This window comes from Hyperolius riggenbachi, chromosome 12, assembly GCF_040937935.1.
Source record: "Hyperolius riggenbachi isolate aHypRig1 chromosome 12, aHypRig1.pri, whole genome shotgun sequence".
Classification (NCBI taxonomy): domain Eukaryota; kingdom Metazoa; phylum Chordata; class Amphibia; order Anura; family Hyperoliidae; genus Hyperolius; species Hyperolius riggenbachi.
This window is the reverse complement of record NC_090657.1, coordinates 81,657,347-81,683,987: the sequence shown is the minus strand read 5'-3', so window position 1 is coordinate 81,683,987 and position 26,641 is coordinate 81,657,347. Positions and strand designations below refer to the sequence as shown.

The following is a 26,641-nucleotide window of genomic DNA, read 5'->3' as shown; positions in this document are numbered from 1 at the left end:
AATTTTCAAGTACTCAGTTGTTAAAGGATACCAGATGCGAAAGCCTCTGGTAAAAACTGAAGCTGTACTGGGTAGGGGGCAATAATGAAATACTCTCCGCTCCTCCCGTTCCCCTCCGTCTCCCGCCGCTCTTCTTCGTTCTGTCCCGTTGTCCTGGCCAACTTCAGCGACTCCAAACCCGGACATACTGCGCCGCGCATGCGTAGTATGTCCGTTCTGCTCCCCTGTGGCCACGCAGTGATGTCACAGGGCAGGAGTGCGCTTGCTCCTGTGTCCGGCGTGAGCACTGATTGGTAGGGCTGCTCAAATCTGATCGGAAGACATCCGGATAGTTGCTATCCGGATATCTCCCAGTAAACCTGTGCGGGGTGGGCGAAGGGGTCAATCTTACCTGTCTGACGCTTCTTCGTCCGTCCCTCGGCGCCTCCTACGATGCGCTCCACACGCGTCACGTAATTACAAACACTTCCTCCTTCAACCCGGAAGGAGGAAGTGTTTGTAATCACGTGGCAGGCGCCGAGGGACGGACGAAGAAGACGTCAGATAGGTAAGATTGACCCACCCCGCACAGGTTTACTGGGAGATATCCGGATAACAACTATCTGAATGTCTCCCGGATCGGATTTGAGCAGCCCTGCTGATTGGAGAGGCAGGGGGAGCGAGCACACTCCTGTCCTGTGACATCACTCAGCGTGGCCACAAGGGAGCAGAACAGACTTACTGCGCATGGGCAGCACTATCTGCACAGAGTTTGTATGTTCTCCCGGTGTCTTCTTGGGTTTCCTCCATATACTCCAGTTTCCTCCCCCAACCCCACAAAAAAAACATACAGATGAGTTAATTGGCTTCCCCCTAAGGTTGGCCCTAGACTATGATGAACATATGACTATATTGGATATTAGTTTGTGAGCTCCTCTGAGGGACAGTTAGTGACTAGGCTATATACTCTGTACAGCACTGCGGAAGATGCCAGCTCTATATAAATACTAACTAATAATAATAATCTGCAGAATAGCATATGACAAGTTTTACTTCACGATGTGTAGAGCAGAATGCAATTCATTACTCTCTGCTCATCATGTGGTAAAACGCTCATAATTTTGTTTACACCTGTATGTCTTGTTCTTTTCCTTTGCATGTAAGTTTTGTCATTATTAAATCTTTTAAATAATGGTTCTATTTAAAAAAAAACAAAAAAACATGACTTTGCTATGCAGATCATGGCAGACATGAATTAAATGAGTGAGTCAAATAATATCCCTAAACAGCATTCCTGAGAAGCTGAGGCTACACAAGTGTCATTGACATTTATTGTAATTTTAGATAGGGACATGGATTGAGACGGAGGAAAACTAATTGTTTCTGTTTTTATTCATGTTAAGTTCTATGAAGTGAGAGGTCATAAAGGAAGATATGACAGAGAGGCATTCAGGGACTAGCTATAGGAGGGCAGTAAGGTCTGGAGATGGGCAATAGAGTTATGTATCATCTGCATAAAAGTGGCATTGAAATCCAAATTAATTAATTTCCCAAGAATATGCGTCTTGATGGAGAGAAGTAGGTGATCAAGGACAGAGCCTTGAGGTATGCCAGCAGGAAGAGGATGTGAAGAGGAGCTGTGCTTTCACTAAGAACCTCTGAATGACCTTCCAGAGAGATTCAAGCAAAGGCCTTTGTATCTAAACATGAGGGTGTCTGGTGGAGCATGTGTGCGCTTGTTTATATCATTGTACCACCAGTGTATTGAAAAGTGAATTCTACGATCGCCAGAAATAATGATTTATTCAGGACTGAATGTTTACTGATGGAGACTATAGACAATAAGAAACGGGTGTCAATGAAACTTAGAATAACTCTCAGTTATCCACAACTCAATTGTTCTGATATGCTACGTGTTAAAGTACTTGCTGCACCAATGAATTACCGTATTTAGATGCTCCTGACCATAAGATGCACCTAGGTTTAGAGGACAGAAACTAGGGGAAAAAAATATAAACTAAACCTGATGCATTCATGGTGAAGGGGCATCTTGTGGATTATGCCCCCTTAGTATCTCATGTCCCCTTAAATCTCTTGTGCCTCCCTGTGTCCAGCATGTGTCCGTCCCTGTCCTCCTTGTGTCCTCCTTTATGCCCCTTTGTGTCCCCCTGTGTCCTCCATTTGTCCCCCTGTGTCCTCCTCTGCATGGGCACAGTACAGGGAGTCCCTGACATTGCAGCGGGGTTGGAGGTTTGTATTGGCAGGCGTTCACAAGTCAGGAACTCCCAGCATTTGGACTATAAGACGTAGTGACTTTTCCCCCCACTTTTGGGGGTGAAAAAGTGAGTCTTATTGTCAATAGATACTGTAGCTGTCAATTGTGTTATCACAGAAATAAATCAAATTCATATAGTAAATCACATTCCTCAAGACTAGATTGTGAGCTCCTCTGAGGGACAGTTAGTGACAAGACAATATATACTATGTACAGCGCTGCGGAAGATGTCGGCGCTATATAAATACTGCATAATAATTACAGTATATGTTCACACTAAAGCACCACCAAAACGAAAAATTGTAAAATTTAAAAGAACCCAAAAAGTGTCTATGGGGCCCTTCCTGTCCACCCCTGTACCACTTAAGTATGGTGTTCCCCAGGGCTCAATCCTCTCTCCCCTGCTTCTCACGATTTACATGTTACCGCTTGGAAACTAATCCAAAAAACATGGCCTGACATACCACTGCTATTATTATTATTATTATTTAGTATTTATATAGCGCCGACATATTACGCAGCGCTGTACAGTGTATATATATATCTTGTCACTAACTGTCCCTCAAAGGAGCTCACAATCTAATCCCTACCATTGCCATATGTCTATATTATGAAGTGTAAGTACTGTAGTCTAGGGCCAATTTTAGAGGGAGCCAATTTACTTATCTGTATGTTTTTGGAATGTGGGAGGAAACCGGAGTGCCCGGAGGAAACCCACGCAGACACGGAGAGAACATACAAACTCTTTGCAGATAGTGCCCTGGCTGGGATTTGAACCAGGGACCCAGCGCTGCAAGGCGAGAGAGCTAACCACTACGCCACCGTGCTGCTATGCGGACGACACCTAACTATATCTTTCCTTCAAGCCTGGTGTGACAGACCCAACTCTAACTATAAACGCCTGCTTATGTGAACTACAGCAATGGATGAATGACAACTGGCTGAAACTAAATGCAGACAAAACTGAATTCCTTCTGATCAGAGGGCAGCGCATGACAACAAAACAACTTAACTTGCAGTCTTCACCACTGGGAATAGGAGGCACGGATCTACACAGCTCTGATCATGTGCGTAGCCTGGGAGTTCTAATTGATGGGGATTTAAACTTCAGAACTCACATCTCTGCTGTGGTGAAATCATCCTATTTTCACCTGAAGAACATCGCAAAAATCAAGCACCTCATCCCCCAGAAGATCTACCAACCTTAGTTCATTTATTTCATAACTTCATTACCTCCCGGCTGGACTACTGCAATGCTCTCTACACTGGCCTTCCAAAAAAGGACTTTTACCGCCTACAGCTGATACAGAATACTGCTGCCAGACTGTTAACCAACCAACCCCGTCACTGCCACATAACGCCAGTCATGCACTCCCTTCACTGGCTACTTATAAAATGGAGGGTCCTATTTAAGTTTGGCCTACTGACATTTAAATCACTGAATAATCTGGGCCCTGGATACATGAAAGAAATGTTGCAGCTGCGTAGCAATCCCCACATTCTCAGATCCACAGGTTCTAATAATCTAGTCATACCCAGAGTTCACTTGGAAACTTTTGGTCCTAGAGCCTTCTGTCATGTTGCTCCTACGTTTTGGAACTCCTTACCTCAACAGATCAGGACAGTTCCATCTCTGGACGTGTTTAAATCCAGACTGAATACCCACCCGCCCTCCCCCTCTGCCTCTAGGAGCACTGAACCTAGCTCGAGCACATGCCCTTCCCCGACAGTATTTGTGACCGATGTTCTTCGCCTCCTGACTTCCCTGTATTCCAGGAAAGCATCTGGCCCTGATGGCGTGTCACCTGCATGTCTGAAGTCCTGCTCACAGCAGCTTGCCCCCGTCCTCACCTCTATCTATTCCAGGTCCCTCAGCGAAGGGAAGGTCCCTACATGCTTCAAGGAATCCATCATCATTCCCGTCCCGAAAGGTGTAACGATTGTGGAATTATTTCCGTGGTCAGCGCACAGGATGCGCGCTGACACTGCGGAAATCCTCCACAAGCGTATAATCTGAGAGAACCCAGCTGCGGTGCAATGCACCTGTAGAGGGGAATTCCAGCCGGCAGATGGAGCTGTGGAGAACAGAGGAACAACCCCTCTGTACTGCCACAGATGCCAGCTAGGAATTGTACGAGGGAGAGCAATGCAGGGCAAGAGAGCCCTTAAAGGGAACCAGAGAGGATCAATAAAAGATTTTATACATACCTGGGGTTTCCTCCAGCCCAATACGCACGGATCGCTCCCACGCCGCCGTCCTCAGCTGCCTGGATCCGCCGGTACCGGGTCCCGTCATTACCGCCAGTCGGCTGGCGGACGCGGCCAATTCTCCGCATCACAGGGGGCTCCCTCCCCCTGTGATGCGTGTGGCTGCCTATTGCACAGCCTCATGCGTACAGGTATGGAGGGAGCCCCTGTGATGCAGACAATTGGCCGCGTCCGCCGGAAGTGACGGGCCCGGTACCAGCGGATCCAGGAAGCGGAGGATGGCGGCGTGGGAGCGATCCAGGCTTATGGGGCCGGAAGAAGCCCCAGGTATGTATAAAATCATTTTCTATTTTAACAAATCATTCCTCTCTGGTTCCCTTTAAAGAGAGAGAGAGCACGGAGACAGAATGTATGTGTGTCCACCAATTCAGTCGCCACCCAGCGACGGTGAATACACAACAGTGAAGACCAAGTGGGAAAGCGATCGCAAGTGATGGCGATTGCTAACAGCGACACAAGACAGAAAAAGCACAGAGATGGGATGTATGTATGTCCACCAATCTAGTCGCCACCCAGCGACGGCGAACACACAACAGCGGAAACCAAGTGAGAACGCAATCGCAAGAGATGGCGATTGCTAATGAGAATGAGCACAGGGACAGAATGTATGTGTGTCCACCAATCTAGTCGCCACCCAGCGACGGTGAACACACAACAGCAGAAACGAAGTGGGAACGCAATCACAAGAGTGGCGATTGCCAATAGTGACACAAGACCGAGAAAGACAGAACACAAGTGTAGTAAGAAAGGCACAGCAAACAAAAATGATCAGAACATCAAGGAAAATAACAAACGCTAGCTAAACGCGAACACCGCACTAATTAACCTGTTCAGTTTGGCATTTGCAGAAATATAACTTTTGTTGTGGGAATACTTTATCCTACTACCCACTAATGAATCTGAGAGAGCCTAAGCGCTTTGAGTCCTATGATAGAAAAGCGCTGTAGAAATGTTATTGTATTGTATTGCATTTGTATAAGTGTGGATTGCAGAACTAGCGACCACAGTATAAAGGCAGGTGAGGAAATCCCGTCCTCACTCGGGTTCTTTAGTCCTCAGATATGTGGGTCGCACTCCAGAATAAAAGGAACCGTTTAGCTGGGGGGCTGTGACATAACAAATGCGGGGGAGAAGGCAACCCAAAAATAGGTGGTAGTGGATGAACGGTATATCTATATCATGTGACTAAAAATAATAACAAATAATAAAAATGGCTTACCTCAAAAAGAAGGGGCAATGCCAATTTCAAACAAAAGATTTATTATTTATCAGACACTATAAATGATAACGCATTTGCGGAGCACAGTCCACTTCCTCAGATCAAATACAAAACAGTGTCTTTTATACTAAAGACAGTAATAGGATTTTAGGCACTCCGAAATTACTGTCTACAGTATAAAGACACTGTTTTGTATTTGATCTGAGGAAGTGGACTGCTCTGCGAATCACGATATAGTTTATAATGTCTGATGCATAATAAATCTTTTGTTTGAAATTGGCATTGCCCCTTCTTTTTTGAGGTAAGTCATTTTTATTAGTTCCAGGTACATGATATACCGTTCATCCACTACCACCTATTTTTTAGGGCACCTTCTTCCTCCCAGTTGTTATTGGAGAAAAGTAATTTATAGTGCATTTTACTTTGAAAGAAAAGCACTACCTACTATGTGTAACGTATACATGTATTTTAAATGTTTCAATTTTTCACGATAGAGGTCCTTTAAGTAATCACCATCATCAAAATTATAAGCTTTTTTTGTCCTTTAAGTAATCACCATCATCAAAATTATAAGCTTTTTTTGTCCTTTAAGTAATCACCATCGTCAAAATTATAAGCTTTTTTTTTTTTCAAATAAGTATTTAACTGTTAATTTGAAAAATAATTTATAAAGCTCCCTCTGTTCTTTAGTTGCAGCATGTAACATTTGTCAGTATGTAGAATTAAATGTGTCTCTTTGTTTTCTGTGGCCAGGCAAGACGCTGACAGTGGCATGATCTGCTATGCATCCAGCCCAGAAGCTAATTCCCACTATGGAGAAATGAATGGTCGGGTAGCTCCAGCCAAATGGGAGGAACAGCAAAAACTCATGGCGCTTGAGCAGACCTGTGGAGTGTTCAGAGTAGACCTGGGTCAGATGCGGTCACTTCGCTTCTTCTTCAGGTGAGGGGGAAAATACTAGATTATCTTCCACAATTTCTCATAATAACAAAATGCATAAAAAATCAGTTAAAGTGAACCCTAACTCTGGGGGGAAAAAACGAGTTTCACTTACCTGGGGCTTCAACCAGCTCTATGCAGCCACCTGTGCCTGCACTGTCACATAGTGTCATTCCAGTCCCTCTCAGCGACCCTCTTCCAGCCGACTGACTGACAAGTCCGTGGGCCATTGCTCATGCGCAGCTGTAGCCGTACTCGTCCTCGATCACGCTTCTGTCGCCGGGAGCGTTCTGCGCATGCGCAGTAGAGATTTTTTTAGTGCGCAATTAGGCAAGGGCCACGCATCCAAATGACAGAGGGTCGCCGCGGGGGACGGGAGAATCGCTTTGTCATGGTGTGGGCTAGGTCTAAACGATTTTTGGAAAAGATTGAATTGTCCAATTTCTGTCAGAAATTGCGATTTCGATTCATGCTTTTCTTCAAATTAAGCTTTAGCACTAAATTCACAATGTTCAGTAATATTTGCAAAGATGCATTGACAGAAAAAGACATCATACTATTACATTGATAGCATGATGTCATTTTCTGTCATGTTAGTAAATGTTACTGCATTGGAAATTTAGTGCTAAAGCTGGATTTGGAAAAAAAGCCTGACTCCTTGTGGCCGGCCCACACAGCTGATGACGTGAGAGTGAGCCGCTGGGAGTGTTGAGAGCCGCTGAGCCATCGCTACTATGCTTGGAGCACAGGCTGCTTCAGGAGGAGGCCTGGAGTTCCGTTCTCGAGCGCCTGGAGTTCCGTTCTCGAGCACCGGGAAAACTGCAGCTTTGAAGATCACATGATCGTTTTGCCCCAAATTGCGATTTCGGCTTAAAACTGATAAATCGTGCAGCCCTATTCCAGATTCCCCTTTAGTGTATATAGGCAGATCCCCCTTTAGTGTGTATAGGAAGATCCCCTCTTTAGTGTATATAGGCAGATCCCCCCTCAGGGTATATAGCCACATCCCCCTTTTAGTGCATATAGTCAGATCCCCTTTAGTTTATATAGGCAGATCCCTCTTTAGTGTAGATAGGCAGATCCCCCCTTTAGTGTATATTATCAGATCCCCCCCATAGGCAGATCCCCCCTCTACTTTCCCCCTTGCCGCTGCAGGTACCTCCAGAAAGTCCCGATCCCCCTCACCATATTGCCGTGCAGTGAGCTGTTGTGAAGATGCAACGAGTGTTCTCTCACTAACGGCAGGGCCTGTAACCGGAAGTGACATCACTTCCTGACAGCCGTCATTACTGGGCAACACTGGCTGCCACTTCACAGCGCCTTACTGCTGGGCAATGCAGCAGGGGGATCGAGACTTACTGGTACAGGGGGCTGGGAACAAAGCAGGTACCAGCGGCGGTGCCGGAAAGCCACATAAAAACCGCAGCTTTAAAAATGTCAAAACTGTTTTGCCCCTAATCATGATTTCGGCTTAAAAACCTAAAATCGTTCAGCCCTGGCACAGGCGCAGAGCCGCTGCAGGGGGCTGGTAGAAGCCCCAGGTAAGTTAAACTGTTAAGAGTTAAGGTTCACGTTAAGAACCACCTCAGCAGCTCACCCACTAGAATTTTATGTTAAGCTGTATAAGATGCAATTTCCCATCTAATCAACAGGTTGAACCGATAATTTCTGACATGTTTGATCTGCTCCTGATGGAGTATGGGTTTGATTTTCAGATCACTACTGCACAAAATCAATTCTGCTATCGATTGGGGGTAGATCAGACTTGTCGGAAATCATTTCGTTGACCCATTAATCTGATGGGAAATTGCATTTTGTGTACCTTGCATTATACCAATAGGCAAACACCCATGATGTTCTGTAATGACCAAAAGCAAAACTATTTTCTCTTTATAGAACCATGGGACAGACTGGTATATGATAAATGTCTTCCTTTTCTTTTGTAATAGACTTATTATCTCCAGCTTGGCAATGTGTATAGATATTGACACAAATGTCTTTTAAATGTTGTATATACTGTATCTACATATATACTGCATCTACATGTGAGGATTTGAGGGTCTCAATTAAGTTTTTATTGACTTAACATATTTGCTTTTGTGCACAAGTAATATTGTCCATTTACACGTTCCCAAGGTACAGTTTATTTGCTCTAAAAGCTGCCATTGCATTGTATTCGTAGTTGCTTTTATTACATATTAAAATCTTCTAGTGAGCCCTTCTTAACTATGTGCATGCTTGAAGCAGAGGGCTTGTTACCAGCACAGATAAGAATGTAACAGAGAAATGAAAACAAAAGATAATATCACCTCTTGGATGCGGATCATAAACTGAAGGAGCTATCCAGTGCTGAACAAAGTGCTGTGTTTAACTCTTTGAATGCTGTTCTGCTACAATATTTTTTGTGGTAGTAGGTTTAAAGCTGTAACTAATCTTTTAGAGCAAAGAAGAAATGCGGACTTTCAGACCACTTTAATAATGGGGCACACGAGAATGGGTTTCTGCCGGGAATATTATGTGTAGTTTTTGCCAGGAATGTTATGTGAAGTTGCTACAAACTCAAAGATTACAAGCTCTTGCGAATGGTGCACTTTTTTTGTATTTTGTATCAGTGGCCCTGATGCATAAACATTTTCTGAGTTCTTAGTTCTCTTATGTGTGGAAATATTGAGAGCTACTGCCAAGGAGTTTTTGCCCTGGCTTGAGCCTGAGGGGACCCAAACCCCAACCCTTTTAAAGTGTACCTGGAGTGACATGTGACCTAATGAGATAAACATTACATATACTAGGCACATATAATACAAGCCCTAGTAAGAAATCCTCAAAAGACCCTTTCTGTTTTCCAGTACAGCAAGGTCTGAAAAAAACTGTTCCTATGTGTGCTAACGAGCTTGTTGACAGCTTATTGAATTCAGTCTGGTTTCCTGAAAAGTAAACAGAGACTAAAAGAGCTGTGAAAAGCTTCTAATGAGATTTTACTGCAGGAAAGTTCAGTTATTACATCTCATTCAGCATTAGAAGACAGTGTGGATTCCAAAACAGCAACTGTTTACTTTCTTTTTATGTTCACTTTTAATAAAAATCCTTCCATCTACTAAAAAGAAAACCATACTAAATTAATGTTGAAGTTCCAGCAATAGGGTTGTGGGGTCAGGGGATAGGGGGATGGGGCCAGCCTGCCTGTCACTTTCCCTTTGCCTTCCGGAGGAGGCAGTACAGTCCTACTGAGTAGAAATGGCCCCTGAAATTGATAACCCCCATGTGGTTGGTTGGGCGTGTATGAGAGAAGGAAATGGAATGAACACAAACAATAAGCGAATGGCAAAATAATTTGAGTAAGTCTGCACTCCATAATAATGAATTCCAGTTATGCTTGTAAGGCACCTAATATACAGACAGCAGACAAACAACTAAAATATGAATACATTAAAGAACATTTGACAAGATCATGGTTGATCAAACTGCACAGAGCTAAAAGCATAATAAATATGTTTTCTTTGTCTGTTTCAGTGATGAAGCTTGCACAAGTGGACAACTGGTAATAGCCAGCAGAGAAAATCAGTACAAAGTTTTCCATTTTCACCATGGAGGACTGGGAAAACTGTCAGAAGTGTTTCAACAGTGGAAATTCTGCCAGGAGACACAGCTGAAGGAGCAGGTATAAGGAGTGTGGAGGAAGTGTTAGGGCCTTTTCACATTGGCGCGGTACAGTGTGGCATTTTACCACAGCCTACAGCTAGGACAATGTCAGTCTATGGGTCCTTTCATAGCAGCGCGGTGCAGCAGGATGCAACGGATGTCACGTTTTCGCTGCATCCCTGATGCAAGTGCATACCTACCTACGTTACCGTGTGGCTCCTGCGGCGGACCCGAAGTCATGTAAGTCTATGGCGGCGCGCATGTTTTAAAACAACCGCCACAAGTTCTACGTTTTAGCGATATGTTTCCGTGCACGTGATCGCTTCAGCCACAGGAAGCAGGCCGCACCGCACTGCTACCTCCAATATTCAGTGTGAGACTGGCCTTACTAACCTGAGCTGAGAAAATGTTCATAATCTTTTTACTTTTAGGCCAGTTGTTGCTGTTTAAAACTTCATAAACTGCACACATGGCAGAAATAAACTCTTATCCAGGGTTCAGTCATATTACTGTTCTGTGTCCAGCTTATCTTCATCTCAACTTCTGCTACCAATATACCTGTAAACTGATTTTGGCTGAAGGTCTTCTTCCAGACTTTTGGAGTCTATCAGGTCCCTCGGTGTCCTCCTGGTTCACTCAGTTGTGCCACTGTGTCCCTCTTTGGCGGCCGGGCCATGTATGTGCACTAGCCCGGAACTGTACTCAGTCGTGGGCTACTGCACATGCATGGCCCGGCTACATGCCCCCTCGAAGGCCTCCCAGGGCCAGTAGTGTTCTGCAAATGCGCTGTAGTAAGTTTTATAAACTGCGCATTTCAGAATGCTGCAGGCACGGGAGCGTGATTGAGGAGGTGTGCGCGTGGTCGTGACGGGCACAACTGAGCAGACCAGGAGGACACAGAGGGACCTGATATACTGCAGGTGTCTGGAAGTTGCCCCAGGTAAGTAAAAATCAACTTCGTTGCCTCATTTGAGGTTGGCAAAGAGATGTATGAAACTTTTAGGCAGGGGCCCACTGGAGCATTTTCGGATGCAATTTTACGCTTTCGAGGAATCACTAGTGATTATCAAAGCACTAGGCTAATGACAGCCTATGGCCATGATTTCACTACCAGGATTGCAATTTTCGGAGTGATTTGACACAAGGAATCTAGGGTCCAAAATCGTATTCCCTGAAATCACTCTTATTAGTGGCAAAATCGCTTAGAGAAAATTAGGGAAGGGGAATTCTGTCATACTCACCAGCCTGCCCATACTGGCCTGCCCATACTGGTGTCCGTCTCGCGCGCATGGGTAGCCAGCATTTTGTTTCTTTAACGCATGGCATCATGCCATTCGACGTGATGTCCACTTCTTGTTTCGGGGCAACGCACTCGCGCGGGTGTACGCGGTCATATGTACGCATGCGCGACGGGTGGTTGCTGACAAAAGTACGCATGCGCGGCAGGTTGACAAGAGTACGTATGCGCAGGGGGTTAATGTGGATGTTTGTACATATACACAGAATTACCAATTGGCGCCAAAGGCCCTATATAAGCCTGCCTGCCCGCGCATTCATGCATCACACACACATGTGCCCAAATATTAGATATGGGGGCCCCCTTAAATATTAACTTTGATTCCTCCAAATGGTTCAGTTCATCATGATATCATAGGAACTTGAATAAAGCAGCCGCTTGGTCAAAGCAAACAGGGGTAGATCTCACCCATCTCAAGTTGAGGTATCTCATTCAGAAGACTCCCGCTGGTCCGTGTAGCAGAGTTCCATTAGTGGGCTTGGGAGCATTATGCTGTCAGCTCCACCACGCCACAGCTCTCTCTCACGGAGAACGCCAGCCCGGAATTCCGTGCCCCACGTGTGTGGATGAATGCTGCAATGCACGCAGCCGCGTCATCCTCCGCCCACCGACGCGTTTCACGTCCCAATTGGACGTTTCATCAGGGTGTGGTCTCACTAGCAACCGTCATCTCATATGTAGTAGTTCAGGCTCCGCCCACCGCATCTCCGTTGCTATGCTCACCGTTTTTATTGCTTAGGATATATGCGGTGCGGCTTGTATGCACATCACACTGTAAGGCAGCCACTTCTGTGCCATTAGATTACAAGCAAATCATATCCATACTAGATGTTTTAGTCCATGTATATCATTTTTCGGAAATTTTTCCCATATAACAACTGAATTTGTTCAGCGCACCACATCTGCACAGTAATTGTCCCTTGCGCGGACGCAAGGATAAGTGCAGCAAAATTGATGTTTCTGGCCAGATACAGTTTTGTCTTTATGCTTAACATATCGAATTGTTGCAATTTGAAACGCAGCCAGCGTCATATATGATATCCGCAGTTTTTGTTTTTATGGGGATCACTTGGGGAATTTACTGACCTGTGGCAATATGTCTGAGGATTGGTGTCTTAACTTTTTGATACAATAAACGTGACTTGGTATACTATATGAGGCTGTGTGACCAATTTAAATGTGTTTAGTATATGTTTGTACAGCTTGCCAGCAGTGTACCTTGTGCTCTGTCAGCTATACCTTGATTGCCTTCTCGTTGCCGACCTTAGCCTGTTCCTGTTTCCGACCTGACTGCTGCCTGCCCAGACCTATTGCCTGTTATCTCATTCCTGATTGTACTCTGTCTGCCTCGACCTTTGCCTGATTTACCGTTTAAGATTGAACTCTGTCTGCCGTGAACCTGGATTGTCTGACTACCCTTCTGCCTACCGATTCTGTACCGCGATATCTACTCTCTCCACAACACAGCGTCAACTGTTCTCTATTGTCTCTGGTGGGGCAATCCGAGGGTCGTGACCTGTGGCTACCAGGCAGCAAAGTAGTCCGTTGCCCACCAGGGGTAGCGGCTCATTATCCCTTGCGGGGTGCTCTGGTGAAAACCCGTAGCCACATAGACTCCATGCCTTGGGAGAACCCACGCCAACCACTGGTGACAAGGTCAACAGCATCTGCTCAGAACGTTACAAATTCCCTGTCATGATTTCAGCTGAGGAAGGTTGTTGGAGGTTCCAGGTTTTTGGTGGTTTCGGCACTTGTGACAGAGTGAGGTAAATGTGGGGGTGAGTGTAAGAACTTACAGGAGACAGCTCATTGCAGACTGAAGAGTTGGGAGCTACTGAAAACAGTAGACCTCTTATTGATAAAAACATACTGACGTTTCTAAACACACATTGACAGAAAAAGGAGAGCCAAGACACTAATTCCAAATCCTATTTGCCAAAAATCATGTAAGAACATAAAGTTATCAGGACAGACATGGGTAGCAGTAGATATTCCCTGAATTACAAGTTGCACGGGAAGCTCGCTTGATTTATCATTATCCTGAATGTAGTGTTCACAAGTATATAGCCTTCCATGGGCAGAAAGATATCTGTATAAGAGGAAATGGGGAAAAGTGCATGATAACAAAGAGCCACTCACCTTTACAGATGGCTGACATTGCCATAGATCAGAATATGTGCTTACTGTATATGTGAAATATTTACACTTCATCTGGATCTGTGGACAGTAAAAATGAAGTGTCCTGTAAAAAAAAGATACTCCCCTATGAAGAGGGAAGACTCTGGATAAAGCATTCCCGGTCCTCTCTACATTTCTTTGGTCCACCCCTGAACGCCCCCGGGAGCTATTCAGCCTTTTGTGGCACCTCAGGAAGCACTTATGTCACCGAGTGCTTCTGTACTGTGCAATTCTTCTTGATGCCACTTTATACATGTTCTGATCTCATAGCAAAAAGTAGCACCCAAAGAAAGCCTAATTTGTGGCGAAAAAAACAATATATAGATCATTTCATTGTGATAAGTAACAATAAAGTTATTGCTGAATAAATGGGAGGAGCGCTGAAATGTGAAAATTGTTGTGGTTTTTAAGGGAAAAAACATGTGATCCTAAAGTGGTTAAACTATCTTATGGTTTGGAAATAAATGAGCTACATTGTATTATAAAGCTGTGGGTTTTTTTCTGTCTGAAATATAGATAAAAAGAGCACACGTTTAAGCCCACGATGCTTTCAAACTGTGTAGATACTCGGATCACATTGCTGAGCCATATTTTGCTTTGGCAGCCCCATGGAGAGTTCCTGTCACAGCAGTTGTGTCATGACTCTGTCACCGAGGTGGTGGATGAGGAGAATTAATTATGATTCTGCAGAGGGCGGACGCTAGTGTCATGCAGCTTTCTGGCTTTCCTGAGACGTTGGTCATTTGTATTATACAGTCCTGTTGGAACGTCTCCAGCTTGTTTCTGCCTGAGGGCAGGTCTGGTTCCTCACATTCAATGCTAACAAAAGCGAGTGGGTTAATTAGGCGTAATTAATACAAATCATAGAACCTCTCTTGAGACACGCATCTTCCGTCCAACAGGGATTACATGTTTCAGTACAAATTTCATCCTGATACCTCTCTCATGAATGCAGTGATGCAGTCGTTACTCGCGATACACTATACGTCATTAAAAATACAAGATATTGCTTATGGTGCCCATAAATGGTACAATTAAAATGTTAGATTTTTCTGTTTATTCGACCATAATGATTGAATCGCATGAAAGTCGAATGGAATCTTTTTTTTTTCAATCAAGAAAAACAAACGATTATCCCGTTTTTTTTCAATAATAATCCGATCGGACACGTTGGGAAAATCTTTATATTCGATCTAACAGAATAATCGAATAAAATGATCTAATCAGGGGGAAAAATTCTACCATGTATGGGCACCATAACTGTCATTTCATTTTTTTTTGGTTTACATTTTGGAAAGCTATCCTTGGTAATACTATTCAACTATATTTATTTTACAAGTACATTTAGATACATGTAATAAACAATATACTATAGAAATACCAGTGGCCCAATTATTTGAAATATATTTTTTAAAGAGAAACGATAGTGAAAATACCATACTGAATAAAATTGCTTATTTTTTTTACAAGATTAATTCATAAATGATTTAATCAGTGTTTGCCCATTGGAAAATCTCTCCTCACCCTGATTTACATTGTGAAATGTATCACACGGCGACATCTTTAGTCCTGTCGGGTGCAGCTCTTCGATATGTTCGTTTATTGGGAGCTCTGAAGCCAGTACAAAAATCTCCCAGAATGCTCTAGGAGGATACGGTAATTCCACATAGCTAAACAGCCAAGGGCTAAGCATCACTGGGAGGGCAGGGCTACAACCAATATGCAGCAATATAGAGATATTGGAAGTGTTTCTGATGCTGAAACCAGGAAAATTAACATTAAAATGGGTATCCTGAATAATTTACAGCATTCTACTATATGTCACTATGGTGCCTCCCAGCCCAATTCAATAAAAGCTTTTGTAATGTCCACAGGATTCCATGGTAGCAATGGGAACCTCTGTGGTATTAGGGACAGACATAACCAGTGTCTCTATAGGTGAGATCTATCCATTCCCTATTAGATCAAGAGAATAAGGAAAATAAGCAGGCACACAGTTAGCAATAAATGGCCAGAAAGCTTTGAAATAATCTAAATCTCAGGAGAATTCATTTGTACCTTGTCCATTGTGAATTAGTTGTTGTTAGGCCCTATACACACTAAGGGCCCATTTACACTGGGGCAATTAGAAGCCGTTTACCGCGAATTGACAAATCACTGCGATCGCTAGTGCTTTTTAAAGCGCTAATGTAATGTTAACTCATGCTGCTGCATAAGTAATCTTATGGGAATACCCTCACTGCAGCGATTGCGGGATGTTGCAGTTATCGCCGATAACAAACGCACTGCAAGCAGCATTTTCCGGTGATTGCGTTGCGATTCTGATTCACTAGCAGTTGCTGTAAAAAGAAATGTAAAATTGCAAACACAATCTCTAGGCAATCATGATTTGCGTTTACAAGTGTGAATGGGGCCTTACTATTGGCAAGGCTGTTAGGGTGTGAGTTAAGAGGTAGATGTGGAAAGCTGAGGAGATAGCGGTAAAATGGCCAATAGTGGGTGGAGTCTGTATTTCTTGGTATAATGTTTCTTGCACAACTCCTTCAAATATTTCTATGTTTTGTTTGCACACCTGTTTATTACTGTTCTCGTGTAAACTATTATCATTATAGTGTTATCAGCATTATAATATGTCAAGTGATCAGCTATGTTTATCTGCAATGCTGTGTCCCAGATCTTCACCCTATGGGGAAGAAGTACAGCAACTTGTGTTTCCACTGGATCCGATGATCTTGCAGGAGGGACCATGGGTCTGTTAGGGCTGGTTCACACGGATGCTCGGTGGCGTTTACCGCCAAGCGTTCGGGATCGGGACTTGTCGGCTAAACGCTCCCAATCTAGTGAATGAGAGCATTTAGCATCACGCGGTTACCGGCGATTACCGTAGATTGCGCAAATGCGGCGTTCCGATCCCAAATTAACGTATCGTTTCAGCCGGCCCTAGAAGCCGCGTGCGATGTCCAGGGTCGCCTAGCCGCCGCTGCTTCATGTCCCCTTGCAGGGACGGGAAACACCAATTGCGACAGGAAGCTGACGATCGCCACCCCGGTATGAGACGTCACAGGACGACGCGGCTTCCGGCCACCCCGACGCCGCCTGCCGTCCATGTGAACCAGCCCTTATTGGGCCGATCACTGCATGAGTAGCAGTGAGTGCAGTGATTGGCCCAATGATGGAGCCTTGGTCCTGGCCGAGAGACCATCGGCTCTAGCAGAAAAACAAGTTGCCATACTTTTTCCCCTTACTGCAGCTAGGGCTTATTTTCGGGGTAAGACTTATATTTTGAGCATGCTCAAAATACCTGCTAGGGCTTACTTTCAGGGGATGCCTTAATTTCAGGGAAAGAGGGTATTATGAGGTCTTAGAATTATTTAACTTACACTTTACTGGGTTTTGTTTACTCCTTAGCAGATCACAGAAGACAAGACATGTCTCCATTTCTCAATTCAGAGACCCAGTCTGCCCTCCGCTGAGTCTCACCCGGAAGAAGGCATGTACCAGAGACTTGATGTTACTCAGTGGCTGCAACATTTCAATGATGTCGGACAAGTGGAAGAAGAATACAAATTGCGTAAGGTCAGTGTAAATGTTATAAGTAGAACAAGACTGATTGAAAGGAAAAGAATTCAGTCATTTAAGGACAGTGTAATAATGTGGATCAGAATTCATAAGGCCAGAGTACATGTGTTTGAGTTTCTTTAAAGGGAACCCGAGGTGGGTTTGTGACATCAATATTAGGACACAGAGGCACATTCTGCATTCAATGCCCAGCCTCTGTGTCCTTATAGTGTGCCCCCAGGCCTAACACCCCCCCCCCCTCTCCCGCCCATGCTCAGCTGTCCCCCATTCTAAAAACCGCCAGGCTAGCAACACGCAGCTTGTCACTGGTCGGTTGTTTACCTCGTGGCTGCCACTCACCGTCGCTCCCCTGCCTCCTGTATAGCGCGGCTCCCTGCCTCTGTCCTTTCCCTCCCCGCCCCATAAGCTTCCGCCAATCGGCTTATAGAGGCGGGGAGGGAAGGGAGAGAGGCAGGGAGCCGTGTTATAGAGGAGGCGGGGGATCGGGGGTGAGTGACAGCCAGAAGGTAAACAGCCGACTATTGACAATTTTCGTGTCGCTAGTCTGGCGGTTTGTAATGGGGACAGCAGGGCACAACGGGAGCCTGGGGGCACACTGTAAGGACACAGAGGCTGGGGATTGTATGCGGAATGTGCCTCTGTGTCCTAATATTGATGTCACAAACTCACTTCGGGTTCTCTTTAAGGCTCTTGAAAGCAGTGGTTGAAATTTGAATGCGACGAAGATCAGCATCAACTTTTTTTGTAATGACTTTTTAATGCAAAATGTCCTGTTATTTCTTCTACACATTTATACAACATTTACATGAATCAAAGTGATATAAAGGTTGTCCCTGACTTGTGAACGACCCACCGATATGAAAATTTGATTCTGTGGGAACAAAATCATTTTTTTCCAAACAGACCTTGTAGTTTTGGAGAAAATCGATTTAAAGTCGATCGGTACACTGTACTATATAGTGAGCTCCGAGTTCTGTAAAATTAGCATGTTATGATCATCATAGGACAGAAGGAGGCACAAAGGGAGACGGAGCCACAAAGTGGGCCAGAGGACAGAGGGACAGAGTGGAGGTGGCACAGAAGGGGACACGGAGGGAACAGGGGAATAGAGTTGATACAGTGGGGATAGAGATGACACAGGGTGAATAGAGATGACTCAGTGGGGAGGACAGAGTTCCACTTCCCATTTCTGCTGGAATTTCTTTTTACTAGTGGCAGGTGGTTGTATTAGACCGTGTACACACTCTCTCCTTATGTCGCCCATCAGGGATCAGGACCTGATCCCCTAGGGCAACATCCCTGGGCCAGCCTGTAGCTGATGATGCGTTGTTGCTATGCGGGGGGACAAAGGAGCAACTACAAGTGTACTCTACAAGTGTGCAGGGTAAGTGCACTTAGTAATTTGTCTTTCAAAGCTGCGTAGTCACCGAGCGGCTGTCTTCCTTATGTGCAGGTTTAAGGCTGCAGGAGAGCGTTGCAGGCCTTACAACAGACACTGAATATATGTTATACATACATTAATCCTTTAAAGAGACACTGAAGCAAAAAAAAAATGATATAATGAATTGGTTATGTAGTACGGATAATTACTAGAACATTAGCAAAACACACAATTTGCTCACTCCCAGCTAAAGCAATTTCCTACCTTTATTTGGTCAGCAGGCGCCAGTCAGCCAATCAGGTGAACTGTCATACACCCTTTGCCTGCCATACCAAATCTAGCAGGAATTGCATAAATTGGGTAGCATTCAGGTGGGAGGCTTCAGTTGGATGCAATCGTAGATTACGTCTTTTACAGGGACGCCCCGTGTAGGCACATCTCCCACACGGTTCCCTCTCTAACCACTCACCTGTCAATCGCATCCTGGAAGCTGCAAAAAAGAAATGTAAAATCACAAACACTGGTTCGCACGACAGCCAGGGGCCCCAGTCTCTGTAGTAAAGAAAATATTCTTATATTTTTATTTTCAGTTATATAGTTTTTTTTAAAACATTGCATCATTCTCTAATATTTGCAGTTTACACACTACTCAGCATTCTAAATGATTTTACAGAGCAGGCTAGTGAATGTTTGAACTGTCCTCTGCAGGAAAAAAAAACAAAAACAATACAGTCACAGACACTTGAAATACTAAGCTACAAAAGACAGAGCTCTCTGCGACGTTCAAAGTCGTGGAGCTCAATGGCTCTTTTGCATAGATAACAACTGGAGTTTCTTAACTCTTCCTGTACTGGAAACAATATTAGACTTATGTCTCTGCTCCTAATGTTTTATTTCTTAGCTGTACTACACATACAAATCATTATATCATAATTTTCTTTGCTTCAGTGTCTCTTTAAATATTGCAACCAGGCAAGTTAGAATTTGTAAATCTTCATTTTCTTTTCTACTACAGGCAATTTTTTTTGGTGGCATTGAGACATCCCTAAGAGGGGAAGTGTGGCCGTTCCTTCTTGGATACTACAACTGGGAGTCTACATCTGAAGAGCGTGAATCTCTGCGGGTTCAGAGAAGAGAAGAATATGCCCAGATCCAGAATAAGAGGTAAAGCTGACAGAAATGCTTAAAAGCCTTTATTAACAGCATTATCCGAAGACATAACAACAAAAGTTGTTTAGGTGATACCTGTAAAGGATACCAGAGCCCAACTTTTTTGGGCCCATTCACACTTGTGCGCTTTACAAGTGATTTCAGCATTACTGAAAATGGCTAGCGTTTTGAAAAACGCTTGTAATAATGAAAAGTATATGAAAGTGTTCTCATTTAAGCGATTTGGTGAAAGGCAAAGCATCAGCAGCATTTTCTGAGCAATTAGCGTTTCAATGTTAAGTATAGGAGCGCTGCTAAATCACTCTGGAAGCACTGGCCTGTTCACAATCAACAGTTTTTCCAGCAATTTTACCCATCAAACCTTGCAGTTTACCCACAAAACACCTCTTTTTCCTGTGCAGATGTCATTTCCTGTTTATGGAAGACAGACACCGCTTATTGAACTAGAAATCGCAAAACGCTAATCGCTGAAAAAACGCTTTCTGTACAGTGAAAAATCAATGGAAAATCTCTAGGAATGAACACTGGAAAGCTCCAGAAAATCGCTTAGTGTTTGCAATTGCGTTTAGCGATTTCTAGTGTGAATGGACCCTTCGGGTTAAAAAAAATGTTGTGTTGGTGGGAGGTTGTCCGCTTTCACTTATGACTCCCTCTGTTCCAAGATGTGTGCCTCCATGCTCCTGTTTTAGCCTCTTGTTGCGGCTCCCGACCTGAGCGTCCAGTATGGAAATACTGCGTCTCGCATGCACAGTATTTCCTGTCTTCTCCCCTGTGAACAAGCTCCTCCGTCATCACTAGAAGCACCCGCTCGCTCCCATCCTGCAGGCAATCCCGGCGTGCGCGCTTCACAACCAGCGCGTCTTCACAGCAGGAACTGCCGAGGGGCTCTGGTATCCTTTAATGACTAACTGTACAAGATTTATTTGCAAGCTTTAGAAACTTTACGTTTCTGCATGTTTGAGAAATGGATCAGAACATGCAAAACTTAGTTTCGAAAGCTTGCAAAGAAATCTTGTACAGTTATGCAGTTGTGTCCGCTTCTGTCCGCTTTTCAGCATCTGTAACATTGATGTGTAACTGAAACGCGGGCACACCTGCGTCCATGGGATCAGACCTATGGTCATTAACCTCCCTGGCGGTATGATTATTTCCAGATTTTAGGGTCTAACAGCATTGCAATTTTTTTGCATGCTTTTAGATCCTAAATCCGCAAAACAATCATGCCATCAGAAAGCATGCAGCAGGCTCCAGCGCTGAAATTCTTCCTCCGTCCTCCGGGTGGCGCTGTAACATTATAGTGAGATTGCCAGCTGTCTTCATGACGACAGGTGGCGATCTCACCAGGGGGACAGGAAGAAGAATGGCTGCCGGCGTCTGGATCCCTGGGCAGGTGAGGGAAAACACCCGCTGTGCGCCATTGCTTTGCATTTGCCTTGCAGTGGTCACCACCAGTCTGGCTCGAGGTTGCCGCTCTGAGCTGCGGATTTCCAATCCCGAGCCTGACTTGGGATTACCGCTAAGGAGGTTTAGGCTGGTTTCACAGTGGGACAGTAAAGTCCCACGTTACAGCAGCCAGTAACGCAGCCTAACCCACAGCACTGTAAAATCAATGTGCTTGTTCACAGTGCACACCTTGCGTTACATAGTAACGCAGCACGTTAAAACAAAGTGCTGCATGCTGTACATTATACTGGGCTAAGCCATGTTAGACTGTTTGCACATGCTCAGTAATGTTGGAGGAGGAGGTCTCCCCTCCTCCTTTGTGGCCAGGCACATGGCTAATTAATATTCACTGCACGGTGGAGACCCGTGGTGGGACTGTAGTGTTGTCCGGATCATGAACGAATCGTTCATTTGATCCGGATCTTTTTTGTGAGTCTAATCATCCGGATCATCACAATGAAAGATTCGGTTCACAGTGGATGTCTGTCTGGAAGAAACAGGAACATACAGAATGTACAGTGCAGGGACTTTTTTATTATTAATCAACAAACTTAAAGCATACAAGGAATAATAAATAAGATAAAAGTATGCCTGTAAATCAAAATACCATCATACAGCATACAATGAAATAAATATAAAAAGTATGCAATACAAGTAAGGAAACAAATATAATCAGGGAATAATCTTTCCCACATCATAATACAACTGAAACAACGCCATGATTACAGAAAAACTCTGTCAATGTACCCAAGAAAATACAAATCAAACAAAACTGTGCTATGCACATAACTTGTGAACAAGAAACTGTTCCATACTACAGAAGTATAGCTGCTGAGGAGACATCACTCATCTACATTCAGACAAACAGGACAACCAGACAGAAAGAAAAAAATAAAACACATAACACCAACCACCACCCAAAAGGACACAAGTCAACACCTACATCACATCATTCAAAACAAACAGGACAAAAAAAAAAAGAAAAGAGAAAGACATATAACATACACCACCACCCAAAAAGTGAAGGACAACACCCACATTACACCATACATTCCACATACATACCGCGGGACTTTTACGCCCGACCAATAAGCAAGTACATAAGATTAGAAGACACTACACGAGACAAGACTGAAAAGAAATTGAAGCCCAAACACAGGACAAAACCACACCAATAACTAAAAAGAAGAGCACAAAGGGACACTCCCCTTGTGTCTGCGGCCAGACTTCAAAAAAAATGTCAAAGAAAAAAAATCTGAGGTGTACAAGAGAAGCGACAGACAAGCTAACACCCAGGAGAGACCTCCGCCAGTTTAAGGAGGCTTGATGTTCTGCCACGCCAGAACCCAAGCTCCTCTCCCCAGTTTCTTTCTCTCCAAGAACCGAATATTCCTCACCTCACCGAGAATAGTGCTCACCACCACCTGGACAGGCAAGTCTCGCTGTCTAATAGCTAAGTCACACCGTGCCAACCATAAGTGTCTCCTAACCACTAAGCTGACTACGTATAAAGTGCTCAAATCATAACCCTGGCGCTGATTGAACGCTCCATAGGCCCACTCAGCATAACTGAGATGCGCCAGAAACGGGATATTCAGAGCCCTCCCCACCTGTTTGTACACCTCCACGTTGAAAGGGCATGACATCAGGAAATGGTCCATGGTCTCCTCAACAGCACACCCCTGTCGAGGACAACCACGCTCTGCCACCTGCCGACACTTCATGTTCCCTCCAACGTAAAGTTTGCCCTGGAAGGTAAGCCAGGCGATGTCCCACAATTTATTCGGAACCCGCGGCGAATTCAACAAACGCAAGCCCTCCTCCATAATTGTGCCTGGGCAATCCCTCAAAGCCAGTGAGTCAGGAAAGTAAGAGTCCACCAACCTAGCCGACAAGACTTTCCTGTCGACCGATCTGATGTCCTCCACCATCAATCCCCACTGCTGCAGTTTCTTCAAACAAGGCAAGACATAGGTCGGAAGGTAGCCATGACGTGCTCTCAGATTTTTCACTGGGCCACCGCTCTTCCATTCTCTAAGGAAAGGCTCACACCAAGTCTGGAAGATACCTACCCAGCTAGGCGGGTTCTCCAACAACAAACTACCAATGTTGTGTTTAATAAAAATCAAGGAGAAAAAAACGATCGGGTTGACCATACCTAAGCCACCCTCCCGCCTAGCTTTGTAAGTAATATTCCTGCGCACATGGTTTAGCCTGTTTCCCCATAACAATAGGAAAAACAGGCCATTGACCCTGGTGTACAGGGATGCTGGCAAAATTGTGACATAACTGACATATAACAATATTGGTATCAGGTAAGTCTTGATCAGGTCAATCCTTTCCCTAAAGGTCAAACTCCAACCTTTCCAGCGAGTTACTTTCCTGTCGACATCAGACAGCTTGCTTTCCCAATTTCGCAGGCCATAATCGCCTGGGCCGAATTTGATGCCAAGAATCTTAATTTCTTCCTGAGGCAAGGGAAAAGACCCAGGAAGTCTAAAGGACTCTCCAACTTTACCCATCCAGAAAGTTTCACACTTATCCGGATTGATCTTCGAACCAGATGCCAATGAGTACCTGGTGATCTCCTCAGCAACCACCAACGCCTCCTCTGCATCCGAGACCACCACAGTAACGTCGTCGGCATAAGCCACCACCTTCAGAGATGAGCTACCAGAGATGCCCACTGGAACCCCACCAAGCGTGCTGCCCTCTAGCCTCCTCACGAAGGGGTCGATGGCAAACACGTATAGTAGAGAACTCAGCGGACAACCCTGGCGAACCCCCGAGCTCACCTCAAAAGGCTGGCCGATCCATCCATTGATCAGCATAAAACTTTCAACCTCCTTGTATAAAGTTCGCAGCCAATCTACAAACCCCCCCTGCAAACCATACACAGTAAGCAACCGCCATAGGTACTCATGATTGACCCGATCAAAGGCTTTGGACTGATCCAACGTCAGCAGGTATTTTCCCCAACCATCAGCCCTGCACCGTTCCAGGACTTCCCGGACAGCTAACAGTGCTGAGAGTGTGCTTCTTCCTACAACAGAGCAGTGCTGATGGCGAGAAAGCACATCTGTCACCTGGGACAACCGCCAGAACAAAATTTTCGCCAGGATCTTCCTGTCGACATTGAGAAGGCTGATGGGACGCCAATTCTCAATCATCTCAGGATCACGACCTTTTGACAACAGGATTACTGCAGATTGCCTCATGGAGGGTGGTAACTGGCCCCCAGCAAGGCAATCGTTGAACGCACCAGCTAATTGAGGGGCCAGGATTGACACAAAGGCCTTGTAAAACTCAGCCGTCAGTCCATCCGGACCCGGGGTCTTTTTAGGTGCAAGGCCACCAATGGCTCTCGCTACTTCATCTGCAGTAATCTCCGTAGTCAAGTCTATGGCAGAAATATCAACATCTTCCAGACCCGGCGTGGAAGCCAAGAAGTCTTCCATCCTCGCCTGGTCAAGTGGCTTCTCCCCAAGCAGATCAGCGTAAAACCCTCTAGCGATGGCTAGAATCTCTGCCCTGGACTTTGCCAGAGATCCCGAGCCATCCCTGAGACCGATGACCGTCTTAAGCGCTGCACTTTGTTTAAAACTCTGGTAAGGGTCAGGCGAGCGGTATTTACCATGATCCCTCTCCAGAGCTAAAGAAGCCAGCCGGTCGTACTGCTGCTGCCTAAGTTGAAGTTTGACCTCAGAGATCTCCCCCGGATCTCCGCCCTCAGAGACGAGAACAGTCAACCTCTCCCTTAGACGCTGGTAAGCTAGATTTCTACCAATACTCCTTCGGGACGCTAGACCCTTGAAAAATCTCACAGCACGTTTTTTTACTTCCTCCCACCACTCAGACCTATTGTCAAAGCAGTCCAGGATGGAAACCTGTGCTTGAAAAAACTCCTCAAAGGATTGTCTCACCTCATCTTCCAGTAGCAGGGACGAATTCATCCTCCAAATACCCCGACCTCTGGGAGGAGCATTCGAAGCATTCAAGCCCACCGACAGAATAAGGTGATCCGAGAACTCCACCGCCAACAACTTAGGAGTTGAAGTGATGAGGCCCTCTGAAACAAAAAATCTATCTATCCTAGACCTAGCACTACCTCTATAAAAGGTGAACCCCGTGAGATCTGGGGAGTGACGAATGTGCACATCCACCAGATCCGCCTCATCAACTAATCTTGCTAAATACTTACCATCTACGCCTATCTGGACCTGGGCCCTTGCCCTGTCCTTGGCCCTAGTGACGGTGTTGAAATCACCACCCAGGATCACAGGATAGGCTGAAAAAAGGTATGGCCTGATCTGCATAAGAAGGCGCTTTCTCTCCCCCTTAGACTTGGGGTCGGCATAGATGTTGATTAGCCTGAGATCCTGCCCCCTCATGCAGACGTCCAAGACCAGACACCTACCCATCTCTACCTCAATTACTCGCCGGCACGTTACCATGTCGGCCCTAAAAAGGACCGCCACACCACTACCAGGCTCTCCCGCAAGAGACCAAAAACTCGGACCAGACACCCAGTCCCTCTCGGCTAGCCAAAGGTCAGCCAAAGAGGTAAGCCTGGTCTCCTGCAGGAAAAACACATCAGCCTCATGGGCAGCCAAAATCGAAAAAGCCAATTTTCGAGCCCTGGTCATTTTGATGCTGGCAACGTTGATCGTCGCCAGCATGAGTGGTGGGGGAACAGCCATCAGAATAATTTAGGTTTCCCTTTATACTCTTTTTGACAGTAGACAAAAACTAAAACAAAAATACAACGTCAACAAAAAGAAAAAGACATAAACACGTAGGACCATGTCCCCTCAGACAACTTCAGGGGTCTCGACCACCATCTCCTCCTCTTCCGATGAAAGGGGGGAGGCAGCCAAAACACCAAACCTGTTTGAGAGTTTCAGGTCTCTACTCTCTTGTCTCCTCTGCTCAACTGTCTGCCTTAGCGTCTGTCTCTTCTCTTCAGAGAAGGACCGAGGTGCAGACTTTGACCCAGTATTCCTTTTTTTCTTGATTTTGAACCTCTGCTCGAGATATTCTTTCTCCTCTGCCGACAGGTGCTCCCTCCTGCAAGGGGCGGAGGAAGCACCCGTCGGCTCGGGAGGCGAAAACACAAAGGCTCCTGAAATCGAAATCACGTTGACAGGCAGGGAGGCAGCCCCACCTTCAACGGGAGAAGAAAGGGTAGGAACAGGGGAAGGTAAAGGAAAGGCAAGGGAAGGAGGAGAGGGAGGAGGAAGGTCAGGGGGAGGAGGAGTGGAGGGGGGAGGGAGA

General features: G+C 45.2%; 1 protein-coding gene across 5 annotated transcripts in view; it reads left to right on the top strand.

The window, feature by feature from the left end:
- Window positions 1-26,641, top strand: part of TBC1D16 (TBC1 domain family member 16) — a 107,762-nt gene that overhangs the window by 54,846 nt on the left and 26,275 nt on the right. For 4 of the 5 annotated variants that reach the window (XM_068263283.1, XM_068263280.1, XM_068263281.1 and 1 more), the window contains exons 4-7: window positions 6,495-6,683; window positions 10,191-10,338; window positions 17,203-17,370; window positions 19,770-19,918. In XM_068263283.1, the coding sequence (XP_068119384.1) occupies window positions 6,495-6,683; window positions 10,191-10,338; window positions 17,203-17,370; window positions 19,770-19,918 (654 nt within the window). The remainder of the gene's footprint in view (window positions 1-6,494; window positions 6,684-10,190; window positions 10,339-17,202; window positions 17,371-19,769; window positions 19,919-26,641) is intronic. The other variant, XM_068263284.1, reaches the window with a different exon arrangement.